The sequence below is a fragment of the Hydra vulgaris genome, chromosome 12 (assembly GCF_038396675.1).
Source record: "Hydra vulgaris chromosome 12, alternate assembly HydraT2T_AEP".
In the NCBI taxonomy this organism is placed as follows: domain Eukaryota; kingdom Metazoa; phylum Cnidaria; class Hydrozoa; order Anthoathecata; family Hydridae; genus Hydra; species Hydra vulgaris.
The window spans coordinates 15939883-15954216 of NC_088931.1; the positions used below are offsets into that span (position 1 = coordinate 15939883).

A 14334-nucleotide genomic window follows, 5' to 3' on the forward strand; every position below is an offset into this window, starting at 1 on the left:
CACAAAAACCATCGTCATCACCAAGTTCTCATTCACGAATATTTGTTGTCTTCGAAGTAACTTTTCTTCTGAGTCTTACTCATCTTGTGATCTTAAAGTTTGATCTCTCTAAAACTATTATCTTATTCTTCTTCATCATCTGAATCCCCCTATCATTTACCTCTTAAAGTACCTTAAAGCTGATTGGTACTTTTTCCGTAATTTTCTTCATGACGGCCCTTGGGTAGAAATCTTACGTCTCCCTGTTGAAAAGTGTGCTTCTTACATAACTTCGTGGATTCAGGCTGGCATGGAATCTTTTATTTCCTCTCGACAATTTAAGGTCAAGCTTCACTCTTCTCCATGGTTTTCCTCCCATTGTGCTGCTGCAATTGCCAATTGAAACTGTTACTCCCATATCTATCAGCAAAACAACTCTCCAGAAAATAGTCGTCTGTTTATTACTGCTAGAAACCATTGTAAAAAAGTTTTGTCTAATGCCAAAGCCCATTATTCTCAGGTCATGAAATCTTGTATTTCATCACAAAAATTAGGTTCGTGTGACTTCTGGAGAATCTTTATTAGTATCAATAATAAGGGCAAATCTGTAATTCCACCTCTCTTGTATGGTTCAGACTTTGTCACCTCACCTAAAGACAAAACTGAATTGTTTGCTAAGAACTTTTCATCAATATCATCTCTTGATTCCACTAGTTGCGTTCTACCTGATATAGCCGTCAAACAGGTTGATCCATTGCTCGACAATCGTATCACTCCAGCTTCTGTATCTAAAGTGATTTCCTGCTTAGACTCTTCTACAGCTTGTGGCCCAGACAACATACCTGTTATAGTCTTGTAGAAGTGTTCTCCGGAGCTTTCATCTATACTTTCAAAACTATTCTACAAGTGCTTATCAGAGTCTTGTTTTCCAGCCTGCTGGAAAGTGGCTATCTTCAAAAATTCTAGATAACGATCTGATTCATCCAACTACCGTCCCATTAGTCTTCTTCCTATCATAAGCAAGGTTTTTGAATCTTTAATTAACAAACACTTAATTTCTCATTATGAATCTAATAACTTACTTTCTGATCATCAATATGGATTTCAATCTTCTCGTTCTACAGCTGATTTGCTAACAGTAATAACTGATAGATTTTATTGTGCATTAGATAAAGGTGGAGAGGTTAAGGCCATTACTCTTTAATTCAGATAAAACTCTGAATTTTTTTCAGCCAATAGTTATTGCAATAATTTAGATCTTCCTATATTTATGAATGGTGATGTACTCGATGAGTCATCCACTCTTCATCTTCTAGGATTAACTCTTACTTCCGATCTTTCTTGGAAACCATATATCAAATCTGTTGCAAAATTAGCATCTGCTAAGGTTGCATCAAGCTCGATGCTTTCTTACTTTGGATTCTATTCTCTATCTCTATAAATCTCAAATCGGGCCTTGTATGGAATACTGTTGCCATATCTGCGGCGGATCTTCTAATGATGCTCTTTCTCTTTTAGACAAGGTGCAAAAATGCATTGTAAACATATCTAGAGTTAGTCTTGCAGCCAACCTTCAACCTTTTTCACATTGTCATAATGTTGCTTCTCTTTCTCTTTTCTATAAATACTATAATGGGCACTGCTCTAAAGAGCTAGCATCTCTCTCTTTTTTTAAACATCTTCGCTTCCAACCAGGCTGCAAGCAACCACTAATTAAAGTTAAAAGATATTGGAAGAGAAAAGACGAAGATTGTTGAGCAAAGAAGTAAGAGTTAATCCTAGAAGATGAAGAGTAGATAACTCATCAAGTACATTATCGTTCATAAATATAACAGGATCTAGATTGTTGCAATATCAATTGGCTGAAAAAAGATCCTTTTTAAGCTCAAATACTCCCTCCAAGCAATCAGAGAGTGTTGGCTTCTTATCAAGACAAGAATAAATGGTAGTATCATCAATGAACAATGCCACCTTATATGAGAAATTCTTCAGGGAGATTGTAAATATAAATTAAAAAAGTATAGGGCTAATGATAGAACCTTGAGGAACCCCTGATATTACAGGAAATGAAGAAGGTTGTTGTTCATCAAGGACAACTTTTATACTATGATTGGTAAGAAAGGATTCAATAATCTTAAAGATGTTACCTGATACACCGTAAGAAGAGAGCTTATGAAGGCCTGCATGCCAAACTTTATCTAAGGCTTTAGAAATGTCAAAAGTGATAGCCTGAACCTCTCCTTATATATCTAATGCACAATAAAACCTATCAGTTATTACTGTTAACAAATCAACAATAGAACAAGAAGATCAAAATCCATATTGATGATCATAAAGTAAGTTATTAGATTCAAGATTAGAGATTAAGTGTTTGTTAGTAAAAGACTCAATAACCTTGCTTATGATACGGGCTTTGTGTTAAATAAAAAATGCTTAATGCAATAGCCTAATGTGAATTTGACATCATAAAATTTTTTTTATTTTTTTAAGACATTAACTTTTTTAAATAATTGCAATAATTAGTTAATTACCTCAAAACAAGTTAAATGTTATTTAACTTCTTTTTTATTATTACTATACAGGATTGTTTATATATATATATATATATATATATATATATATATATATATATATATATATATATATATATATATATATGTATATATGTATATATATATATGTATATATATATATATGTATACATATATATATATACACTGGCGAGCAAAAAAAAATGAACAGTACAATTTTTCAGTAAATTATGTATTATTAATCAATTAAAAATATAATACATAAAATATAACATATCGCTTATGTTAAATACATATACATACACATATATACGACTCATTTTGAAAAAAAAAATTAATATTTTGTGTGGCCACCACCATTTTCATCACTTCATTTAATCGACGCGGCATCGACTCAATTCAATTTGCTATCAAACGGTCAGGTATCGTAACCCAAACTTGTTTTATGGCTGACTAAAGATCATCCAAAGATGAAATATTATTTTTATGGACCTCTTTATCCATATAGTCCCACAAATTTTCAATGGGATTAAGGTCTGGACTTTGGGCAGGCCAATTTTCAAAAAGGAAGATATTGTTATCCTTGAGTCATTTTTTAACTTGTTTAGACGTATGGCAAGGAGCATTGTCATGTTGAAATTTAATTTCATCCTCTTCTAATTCTTCCAGTGTCAGCAGCAAAGATTTTTGTAGAATACTAATGTATTCTTTAGAATTTATTCGTAATCCATCTTCGACTCTATGCAATCTGCCCACACCTTTGGCAGAAAAACAACCCCAAACCATAATTCCAAGATTACTCTTTACCGTTTGGTGAATACAATCTGGATTTAATTGTTCGTTCTTACGTCTAATGCACATCTGTGGACAATCTGAATGCAAACAAAATCGTGATTCATTTGACCATAATATTTTTGTCCAGTCTGTGTTTTTATTATATTTTACCCAAGCTAACCTTGCCTTTTTATGGCGTGCTGTAAGAAGAGGTACTTTTTTACATGGGTGTATTTTGAACCCCTGATCTTTAAGACGCCTCGAAATTGTCCATCAGCTAACCTTTTTATCATCAGAACACGTAAAAGTTTCTGCAATATGCGTCATAGTGGTTTTTCGATTTTTTAAAACATTCAATTTTAACTTGTGACAATCTCTTTCCATCATTTTTCTTGGTCTGCCAGAACCTTTTTTTCTAGCTGTTGTTTTATTGTTTTTCTGATGTGAAAGTATCTTGTGAACTCCACCAACACTAATGTTTACACCTCGAGCTTTCATAATTTGAATAATTTGGCGTATCGATTTACCGGATGCACTCATTCCAACAATGATTCCTTTTTGTTTCATTGTTAAATGAGGTCCTCTGTGAAAGAAAAATGATAATATTTTTAGAGTAATATATGAAGAAAATATTTATTTAATGATAAACTATGTATTCTAAATGAATATTTTTTTTTTCATAAGAATCCAATAACATCAAAATTAAAGGGGATTTTTCATTTTAAATAAGTTAAAGGCATAAATAATAACCAAAATAAAAATAAAAATAAATTACCTTTTATTTGGAGAAATTTTTTTCCTTTTATTTTTTATAATAATAATATAGCGATAATACGTCCTATTTCACCCACGCTCTAATATCAACTACAGATTTTGCTGACAACGTTCACTGTATTCATATCTAATGTTTAGAAGTTTATTCATGTTTTCTTTGAAAGATAAACGTAAATTCTTTGATAGTACAAACAAAAATAAACAAGCTTGTATGAGTTTCTGTCCAGAGCTCTTTCATTTTATGTGTAAGCAGTCGCTGTGTGAAAGCAAGTTGGAAAGTTGACTATTTGTGTTGGAGATTAAGAAAGACAAAAGTTGTGGGGCTCAACTCCTGCAAAGTCACTGATGCTAGAACAAATCCATTCAGTGTGATGAGCATTAAAGTCACCAACAACAATGATAAGAAGGATAAAGAGAAAGGGCTCGATCAATTTGATCAGAAATAACATTGAAAAGAGTGTAGTCTTGAGAAATAACATTGAAAAGAGTCTTGAGATGAAGTAGAACAATATAGAACAAAGAGAAAGATGATAAAGTCAAGTGGCGCCTTAGTTTCCCGACAAATGGATGAATTCTTATGAATGTAAATGCCCAGGCCAAGCATGTGAATATTGGAGTCTTATGAATTAAAGGAAGATAACCATCAACACTAAAATCACAAGTTAAAATAGCCAAGCTTAAATTAATCTTACAAAGAGGAAGTAAATCTTGTAAAATTTGCAAGAGGTAAGGCTCAATAGAAGAAAATTTACTTTGAAAACCACGAATATTAGTGAACGATTGATTTAGAGAACTTGGTGATGACTATGGTTTTATGTGTTTTATAGTTTTTGATACTTGAGGCACTGTTAGTACTCTGATATTTCACAGCTGTTGATGGAATCAGCCTCTCATTTGGTAAAGTAATAAAATAATGAAACAGGACAGGAAAACTAAATGGATTCTACAATTATTTTTTTTAAATCTTTTTGTTATAGAGTTTGCCTGTGAGAAATCCCTAAGATTTTTGTTAGTCTGATTATGGAATAAGGATCTGTTTTATTTCAGATGTTAAAATCTTCAGAAGCAGAAAGATAGAGGGTAAAACTACTATCTATCTGGAGTTAACTATTTTTATTAAAAACTTGATGCAACAAGCAGATCATCTGAAAAGCTATTATAATGGTTCAGGAGTTCATAGACAACCAAGTGATGAAAAATGTCAGAATATCAATCTATTTACCAACTGAGGAAGGAAAATAAACAATTACTAATAGTGTTGCTACAATAACTAGAAGAATATGTTGTATATTTACCATGATCTTTATTTTTTTCTTAAAAAACATACATTTGAAAGTATTTTTAAAGCTTAGTGTTTTATGTAAATTTTAAGTATAGATATATATTTTAGATAATATGCACATGTATTATATTATAAAATATTAGGCCTTTCTGCAAGGAAAATTGGCACATTTTAAAATGTGTTTGAAATTGTGTTTAAAATACTGTTTATAAAATACCAACTTATTAAAAGTTAAAAAAAAAAGCAATTTTTCAATTTGATTGTTCTGACCCTGTCCAGCAGCATTAAAGTGTTGATAAATAAAAAAATTTAAAGGTTTTTTTTTTCTTTAAGTCATTTGTTTCATAAAAGCTGTATTGATCCGTGGTTACTTTACCATCGTACATGTCCAATGTGTAAAAGCAATATACTAAAGTCACTAGGAGTTGTAAGTGTTTTGTTTAAAAACTTATTTTAGTTTATAAAGTTTAAATAATTTAATAATATAACATTAAGTTAAATAATATATAAATATAATATTTACACTGCAGGCCAAAAGTTTCCGGACACTTGGATTTTGTTTAATTTTTTAATTAAAACTCCCATAATTATTTCAAAAAAATTCTTATATCATATTTATTTTATTAAAGATACATATAGTTACTATTTAAGAAAAAAAAAAAAAAAAAAAATAAAAGAAAAAAAATACTAACAACACTATTATTATTAAACTGTCTTTTCGTCAAAAAAAAAACCCACGAGTTTTTATCACTTTTTTTGCGATCCGTGGCATCCTATTTATTCATTTATCTATTATTTCCGGTGTAATTGATAACCAGGATTCTTCTAATATCTGCCACAGGTGCTCTTTGGATGTTGGGCATTTTTTCTGACCTTTCTGTCCAATTCTTCCCACAGTATCTCTATTGGGTTCAAATCTGGTGATTAGGCCGGCCAGGTCATGTTTTTGAGGACACCATTATCCTCTTGTTCCTTTATGTAGTTCTTACATAATTTTGAGGTGTGTTTAGGGTCATTGTCCTGCATAAAAACAAAACTACAACCAATAGTTCTTAAGCCAGAAGGTATAGCATTGTTTTCTAGAATTGTTTTATATTGTTCTTTTTTCATAATACCCTCAATTTTAACTAGGTCACCAACACCAGCTGAAGAAAAACATCCCCATACCATAACTGACCCACCACCATGCTTGATTGTCGGCACTAAACACTCTGGGATCATTTTTTCTTTTGTTGTTCTTCTGATGTAAATTCTACGTCTTTGCCCAAACAGTTCAAATTTGGACTTGCCGGTCCATAGTACTTTTCCCCAGTCTCCTTCTGTCCAATTTTGGTGGTCTATAGCCCATTGTAACCTTTTCTTTTTATTTCCAATCCGTAGCAACGGTTTCCTGACCACTATATGGCCAGAAAGTCCTGCTTGTCTAAGACGTCATTTCGTAGTGGTTAATGAAATAGATTTTGAATGACTCCTATTAAAGCCTGAAGTTATTTCCGGGGCCGTAAGTCTTCGATTCCTTTTACTCATCAATATTATACTATTATCTTCTGCTTTTGTTGTATTCCGTGGTCTACCAGATCTTTTATTGTCTTCAAAAATGCCTGTTTCTTTCCATCGTTTGATGGTATCTTGTACAGTACTTCTGGCAACTTTTAATTTTTTGCAAATTTTACGAACTGAATAACTTTCTTTATGTAATGTAATTATTTCAGAACGTTTTGCAACCGTTAAAGAAAGTTTCTTACCCATATTTTTAGTTAAATAGTCGAATTATAAAATTTTAAAATTTTTTTCAAGATTTTTTAATTTAACCATCATTAATACCAAATGAAAACTAAACAAAACTAAATATTCTTAATCATTTTAGTCGGCTATCATTATATTATAAATATTTACTTCATGTTTCAACAAATAAATAACTTTAACAAGACCAAACTCTTAAGAGTAATGTAACGCTATATATCAAGTTAAAATAAACAATTAAAAAAACAAACTTACTTATTTAAGTTTGAGGTCAGTAATACCCAATTACTGACCTCAAACTTACATAAACACTTAAAATTAGTAAGTTTAAGTATTATAAATTAATTTTATTGGTTAATTTAATGATACAAGATAGATTTTAGCTTTTTATATAAAAATATCAAGTGTCTGGAAACTTTTGGCCTGCAGTGTATATATTTTAATATTAATTTATTAATAAGATTAGCTACTACTATGCAACTTCTGTTACTTTTACAAATAGTTAATTATTTTTAATGATAGCTATATCAGTATTTTTACAAATGAGTTATTTTTAAGGCTTTTATGGGTTTGTTTTTCAGGTCAGGTCAGGTTATCATGCTACTGGTAATATGTAACCCAGTACAATCTGCTTCATGTCCTGCTCCCTTGGAGGATACGCTTTTTTTAGGCAAAGGCTAGGGGAAGCTAACTCCCACCTAAAACCCCTCTTCCTTGGGGCTCTTGGTTGTATAAAGGCTAGAGATGGTGTCTCGATAAAATTACTCAATTAGGGCAGGCATTAAATGCATCCTGCTACTGTCTTGTTGGAAGGCAAAGACTTTAAGGTTAAACAGATTATATCTGTTGACCAGCCTCACACCTCTTCTTCATCTATTAGACTAGCGTAGATGTATATTTATAATACATTGTTTCCAATTTAGGATGTTGAATGCTGAATCTTCTTGATTCAATGCATGGGTTTTTCTTGTGTCTCTGTTTTGACAACTAAGCAACTCATTCTATTATGTTTAATAAGGGTACAGCTCTAAAACTCAGTTTTATGGCTCTGAGGCCAGCTGGTAGTCAGGTTTCCTGAACTTTGTGGTAGCTCTCAGAGAGGCTGATTTCATCAACAAATGTAAAATATCAGAGTATTAACTATGTCATGTTGTGCATGGATGGTGTTCATGTTCTTACTTTTGGTGTGCATTGTTGAGGCCACTTTTAAAGCCCTTTGTTACTGCTTAGGGTTTATTAACAGTAATGAGACAATTGCTTGGGTTATTAAACAGTGTACTAAGTACTACCTATGCTTTGAGTTAAGTTCTTTAACAAGTTTAAAAACGACTAAAGTACCAAAAACTATAAAACACAAAAAACTATCGTCATCACCAAGTTCTCTAAACCTATCATTCACTGATATTTGTGGTCTTCGAAGTTACTTTTCTTCTGTTGAGTCTTATTTCTTGCAAAGTTCACCATACCTACTTGCTCTATGTAAGACTAATTTGAGTTCGGCTGTCTCATCTTGTGATCTTAGTGTTGATGGTTATTTTCATTTAATTTGTAAAGGCTCCAATAGTCACATGCTTGGCCTAGGCTTTTACATTCGTAAGAATTCACTCATTTATCAAAAAACTAGATTTGAATCCACCTACTGTTCTTTTATGTGCTTTCGTTTAGCACCACTTCACTGTAATGCCTTCTCCTTGTTCTATATCACTCTCCTTCATCTCAAGATTGCACTCTTTTTGATTGTTATTTCTGATCAAAATGACCAGGTCCTCTCTATCCATCAGCCAATATCATTGTTGTTGGTGACTTTAATGCTCATCAATCTCTAACTCAAATAGTCAACTTTCTAACTCGTTTTCCAGACAACCCAAATCATTTACTTTAGCTTTTTACATAACTTCTTGGATTCAGGCTAGCATCAAATCTTCTATTCCCTCTCGACAATTGCAAAGAACTTTTCATAAGTATCATATCTTGATTCCACTAATTTTGTTCTACCTGATATAGCCGACAAACAGGCTATAACAGGCAAACATAAGCTATCTTCTTACGGTGTATCAGGTAACATCTTTTATATTATTGAATTCTTCTAACCAATGGTAGTATAAAAGTTGTCTTTAATGGACAGCACTCTTCTTATATCCTGTAACTTAAGGGGTTCCTTAAGGTTCTATCCTTGCTAATCCCTTTACTCTTTTTAATTTAAATTCACGATCTTCCAGAATTCCTCACATATAAGGTGACATTGTTCGCTGATGATACTACCATTTATTCTTGTCATGATAAGAAGCCAATACTCTCTGATTGCTTGGAGGGGGCATTTGAGCTTGAAAAGGATCTCACTGCTACAGCATGGGGCTCATATTGGCTGGTGAACTTTAATTCAGATAAAAATTTTTTCAGCTAATCGATATTGCAACAATCTAGATCTAATAAATATATTAACGGTATTGTATTCGATGATTCATCTACTCTTCATCTTTTAGGGTTAACTCTTACTTCCGATCTTTCTTGGAAACCATACATCAAATCGATTGCAAAATTAGCATCTGTTAATGTTGCATCCCTTTATCATGCTTGCCACTTTCTTATTCCCGATTCTATTTTTTATCTCTATAAATCTTAAATCCGTCCTTGTATGGAATACTGTTTCCCTTTACAGAGCAGATCTTCCAATGAGACCCTTTCTCTTTTAGACAAGGTGCAAAAACGCATTGTAAACATAATTAGACCTGCTCTTACAACCAACCTCAAACCATTATCCCATTGTTGTAATGTTGCTTCTTTTTCTCTTTTTTATAAATACTATAATGGGCACTGCTCTAAGGAGCTAGCATCTCTTGTGCCATCTACTAAAATTTATTCTTGTGTTACTCGTCATTCAATTAAGTCTTATTCTTTTACTGTGACTGTTCCTAAGTGCTCTAAAAGTTCTTATTTGTCCAGTTTTTTTCCTCGAACATCAGCTCTTTGGAATTCGCTTCCTTTATCTCGTTCTCCTGATCCATATAATTTGCAATCTTTTGATGTCGTCTGTCAATCGTTTTCTTGCTCTATAAACTTCATCTTTTTTTCCCAGTAACCTCCAACTCCTTTAGTGGTTTCTTCCAGCCTTGTTGGAAGTGAAGATGTTGAAAGAAAAATAAATAAATAAAATATATATTTATGGCTTTATCATTATTTTTACTAATGGCTATATATCATTTATTACTATATTACAATGAAATATATTGAAATGGCGTTACTTTTTGATTAGGAAATACCAGATAGTATGCCACTTTCTATAAATGTCGAAGCAGCTTCTGGTGAAATGAATACTATACAATCACACGTTGAAAGGCAAAATGATGAAAGAGAACCTTCTGTACCTCCACAAGCATGGTCTGAACAAGAATCCAACTGCTATTCTTCTTGTAAGTTTTATACCCTATAATATAATTCAATATATTTTGAAAAGATATACTTGCCTTTAAATTATTATTTTTAAAAGTAGGTTTATTGTTTTCAGCTTCAAGTCTCGTTTCAGATACAGAAAGTGATCGATCAACTGCAGCTCTTGTTACTTCAGTAGCTAGAGTGTAATGAATAAATAATATGGTACATTCTTTGCTACATTCAATGGGAGGATATTGCCGAAATAGTATTTTTTTAGAGCGTTTCGCTGAAAAAAATATGGTTGCTTCTCAAAATTTTAAATTTGATAGCCTTTTAAAAACATCTAACAATTTTTTTGAATTTTTTTTTTTTTATCTATAGTTTTTAATCCGATTTTTTTTTCTTTCTGTTATCTATATTTGTACGAAATTCGGTAGATTCAGTAACTCATACTCAAAACCTTATTTTTATTGATTTGTACGAAATTCGGTAAATTCAGTCATTCGTACCCAAATCCTCATTTTTATTGATACTAAGGGATCGTCCATAAATTACGTCACGCAACTTTTGACCGTTTTTGACCCCTCCTCCTCCTCCACCTCCCCCATCGTCACAAAATTGTAGCTCTTAAATAGCAAGTTTTGTATGAGTCGTAACAAAACCACCAATCCCCCCTTCCCCCTTATAGCATGACGTAATTTATTGACGATCCCTTAGAAGCGTTAAGGCTGTTTGTATTTTAACTTTTTAGCAAATAAACTTTTTATTAAAAGTAATTTACCTCCATTAAATTGTGCATTTCATTTATAAATGAGTGTACGCTAGTTTTATTAAGTAAAGTTAAATTATTTTCTATGAGATTCTTTTGTTAAATTATGTTTCCTTCATATATTGCTTAATATTAGTTATTGTGCAGTAAAAAAGTAAGATGATTAATCGTTAAGCTGCAAATGTAAATGTATCAAAAAATATCGACCAAGTATTAGCATATTTGTCGGTTTTGTTTTTATTCTAAAAGGTTATTTTTATATATTGGTTATTTATTGTTGCTTTTCTATCATTGATATGTAAATAAAAACAATAAATTTGTTCTCATTGTTATCAATTTGAGTTTTATTTTAAGTCGGGTTTTTCATGTGTGTGGTTAAAACCACTCAAAATCCAAAGTTAATTTTTTTCCTTTGTTTTTTTATTTTAGTTCAAGATTAATAGGAGTTTTTTGAGTAATTAAGAAAATACATATCTAAACTCAAACACAATACTTTTTACGTGTTTTGGATGACTATGATTGCTTGTATTAGATATTTTGTTTAGCAACAGTTAAGGTAGTTGGACTACAAAAGGAACAATTTTTTTCAGATTACTTTAAATTATTTGGCTGTAATTTAAATTAAATTGCTGTAAATAAATCTTTTTAGTCTCAAGGCTAGTGTGCAAAATATGGGATGGGCAAGCAAAATATGGGACGGGCAATATCAGTTGATTAATTTAGTGTAGAGCTCAATATCAGTTGATGAATTTGATTTAGCTGCTGACATGAATAATTAAATTCAAACGTGAATTACATTTTAAAGCTGATCAGAAAGATTTTGAAGGTAATATTAGATCTTTGCTTGCATTTCGTAAAAAGGAATTAGTCATGAAAATGCTAAGACCTTATCTATGATTATGAACGTCGTCGAGCCAGCCAGTATTAAGGCTTTCAATAAATTGCAAAAAAACACATAAGGCTTCAAAACATACATTACTGAATGACTTATATTAATTGAAATGAAATATTGGCGATAACGTATTACTCAGTGATCCAAAAATCCCATTCAATTTTTGGATCATCGATCCAAAAATCCAGTCTATTTTTAAGTGGTGAGCAAAAATGTGCCACAACTATAGATTTTGGTGACTAATCATAATTTATAAAATTTTGAGATAATGAGGTTTTTTGTATTATAAAAAAAATCGAATAAATTCATTAAGACTAAACATGTGAATATGGCAATTTTTCCAATAGCAAATAAGAACTTATCAGCAAAAACTGACTTAGCTAACGTTTTTGATAAAATCAAACAAAATTCTTTTAAATAAACTAAAAATTTACGGAATAGGTGGTAGTGTTTTAAATTGCATAAAAGCTGTTTAAATAATCAAAAGCAACTTTTATACGTTGATGAAGTATCATCAGTAAACTTGAATAATATAACATGTGGAGTTCCTCAGGGATCAATATTAGTTCCTCTTCTCTTTCTTATTTACATCACAAAGCTTCAAATTTAATGATGATTATGTTTGGAGATGACACAAACTTATTTTTATCTCACAATAATATTGTAATACTATTTCATTATACGAATAAAGAACTAATAAAGGTTTCTGATTGGTTTAAGATAAATAAATTTAATATTAATGAAACAAAATAATTTTTTTTCCATTCTAATTGCAAGAAAATATATTATGCCATATGACACGCTACCTTGTTTTACTGATAAATTACTTAAAAAACAACTATCAGTTACTTACCAACTTACTTAGTCTGAAATAAAAAGATCAAAAACTTACTTAGTCTGACATAAAAAAAACAAAAAAGGTTAAAGTCTTATATATAAAATTTATTATATAAAGCAAGAAATTTTCTAAATAAGAACACTTAATTTAAGTTTTATTAAACTATGAAAACATTGCTTGAGGTAGAACTAATAAAAATAAACTTGAACCAGTTTATCGTCAACAAAAACTTGTTGCACGTCGTATTAATTTCAAAGATTGATTAAGTCGTGCCTTTATTAATTAAAATAAAAAATTCTAATACATATTACCTTAATATTTTTAATGTTATTTGCTTTATGTTTTAATGTAAAAACAATCTGTACCTTTTCATAATTTGAATACCGAAAAAGAAAAATACAATTTTTCGAAATGATAACGACGTTTGTAAATCAGCCTATCAAACAAACTTTGGAAAATACTGTATTTTGAGAAACCACATATAAAGAGCTTTTACTTTAGAATATATTAATAAATTAATCAAAAATTTTGACTCAAGAGTTTAGCAATCCAACTTATAAACAAAAACATGAAAGTCATTTTTTGATAGATGATATATCTATGTTCTTTTGACTTTTTAAAGATCTTCATATAAAATTGTAAAACACATCTCTATATTTATAATGATATCTTTTTTAATTGTTTTATTTTAAATTTTGTTTATGGTTTTAATTCTTTAATTAAATATTATCTATAGCTTGAAAGCTTGAGTACTTTTATTTCTTATTGTAAGTTTCATTATTTATTTTGTGAATATTTTATAATATAAAATTTATAACACGTAAACATTTTAGCGGTTCTTGACGACATGACCTTACGTTTTTTAATAAGAATCGTGTAAGTTTTTATTATATTTCTGTATTTTATATTTATAAAGTAGATTGCTTTTTTTTTTATTTAATAAAGAACAAACAAACAAAAAAACAGTGATTAGTAAAAAGCTAAGTTATTTTCTGTTGAACTAAATTAATTCTCTTTATATATCAAACTACACTGATTTTTGATATGATAACAAAAAAAAATTTGAACTTGCAGAAATTTTTCAACCAAATAAATCCAATTATGTTACTTGTAGTTTTTAAGGTGAATGTTTATAAAAAATTAGAAAATTCACTCTGATTATTCTCAATGGATATGGAAAAAAACAAAGTTAATGACTTTCACCGAGGAAAAGCTATATAATAGTCTTTTCAAATCACAATAAAAAACTTCAAAGACTTGCCCTACAACCAGGGCCGTCCCGAGGGGGGGCGTAGGGGTGTATAGCTCCCCTACAAATTTTATTAGTCGGCAAATCGGACACTAGAGTTGGAAAAATTGGATCCATAGTTAGCAGTCGGC

The 14334-nt window shown here is 30.6% G+C and overlaps 1 protein-coding gene across 3 annotated transcripts in view; it reads left to right on the forward strand.

Moving 5' to 3' along the window:
- The window catches only part of LOC100212091 (RING finger protein 150), a 38724-nt gene extending 27164 nt beyond the window's left edge, over positions 1 to 11560 (forward strand). Inside the window, exons 4-6 of one of the 3 annotated variants that reach the window (XM_065812328.1) lie at positions 5674 to 5767; positions 10337 to 10493; positions 10589 to 11560. In XM_065812328.1, coding sequence (XP_065668400.1) covers positions 5674 to 5767; positions 10337 to 10493; positions 10589 to 10662 — 325 coding nt within the window. In that variant the 3' untranslated portion in view covers positions 10663 to 11560. Of the gene's footprint in view, positions 1 to 5673; positions 5768 to 10336; positions 10494 to 10573 lie in introns of all 3 variants that reach the window. The other 2 variants (XM_065812327.1, XM_065812329.1) reach the window with 2 other exon arrangements.
- The last annotated feature ends 2774 nt before the right edge of the window (positions 11561 to 14334 follow it).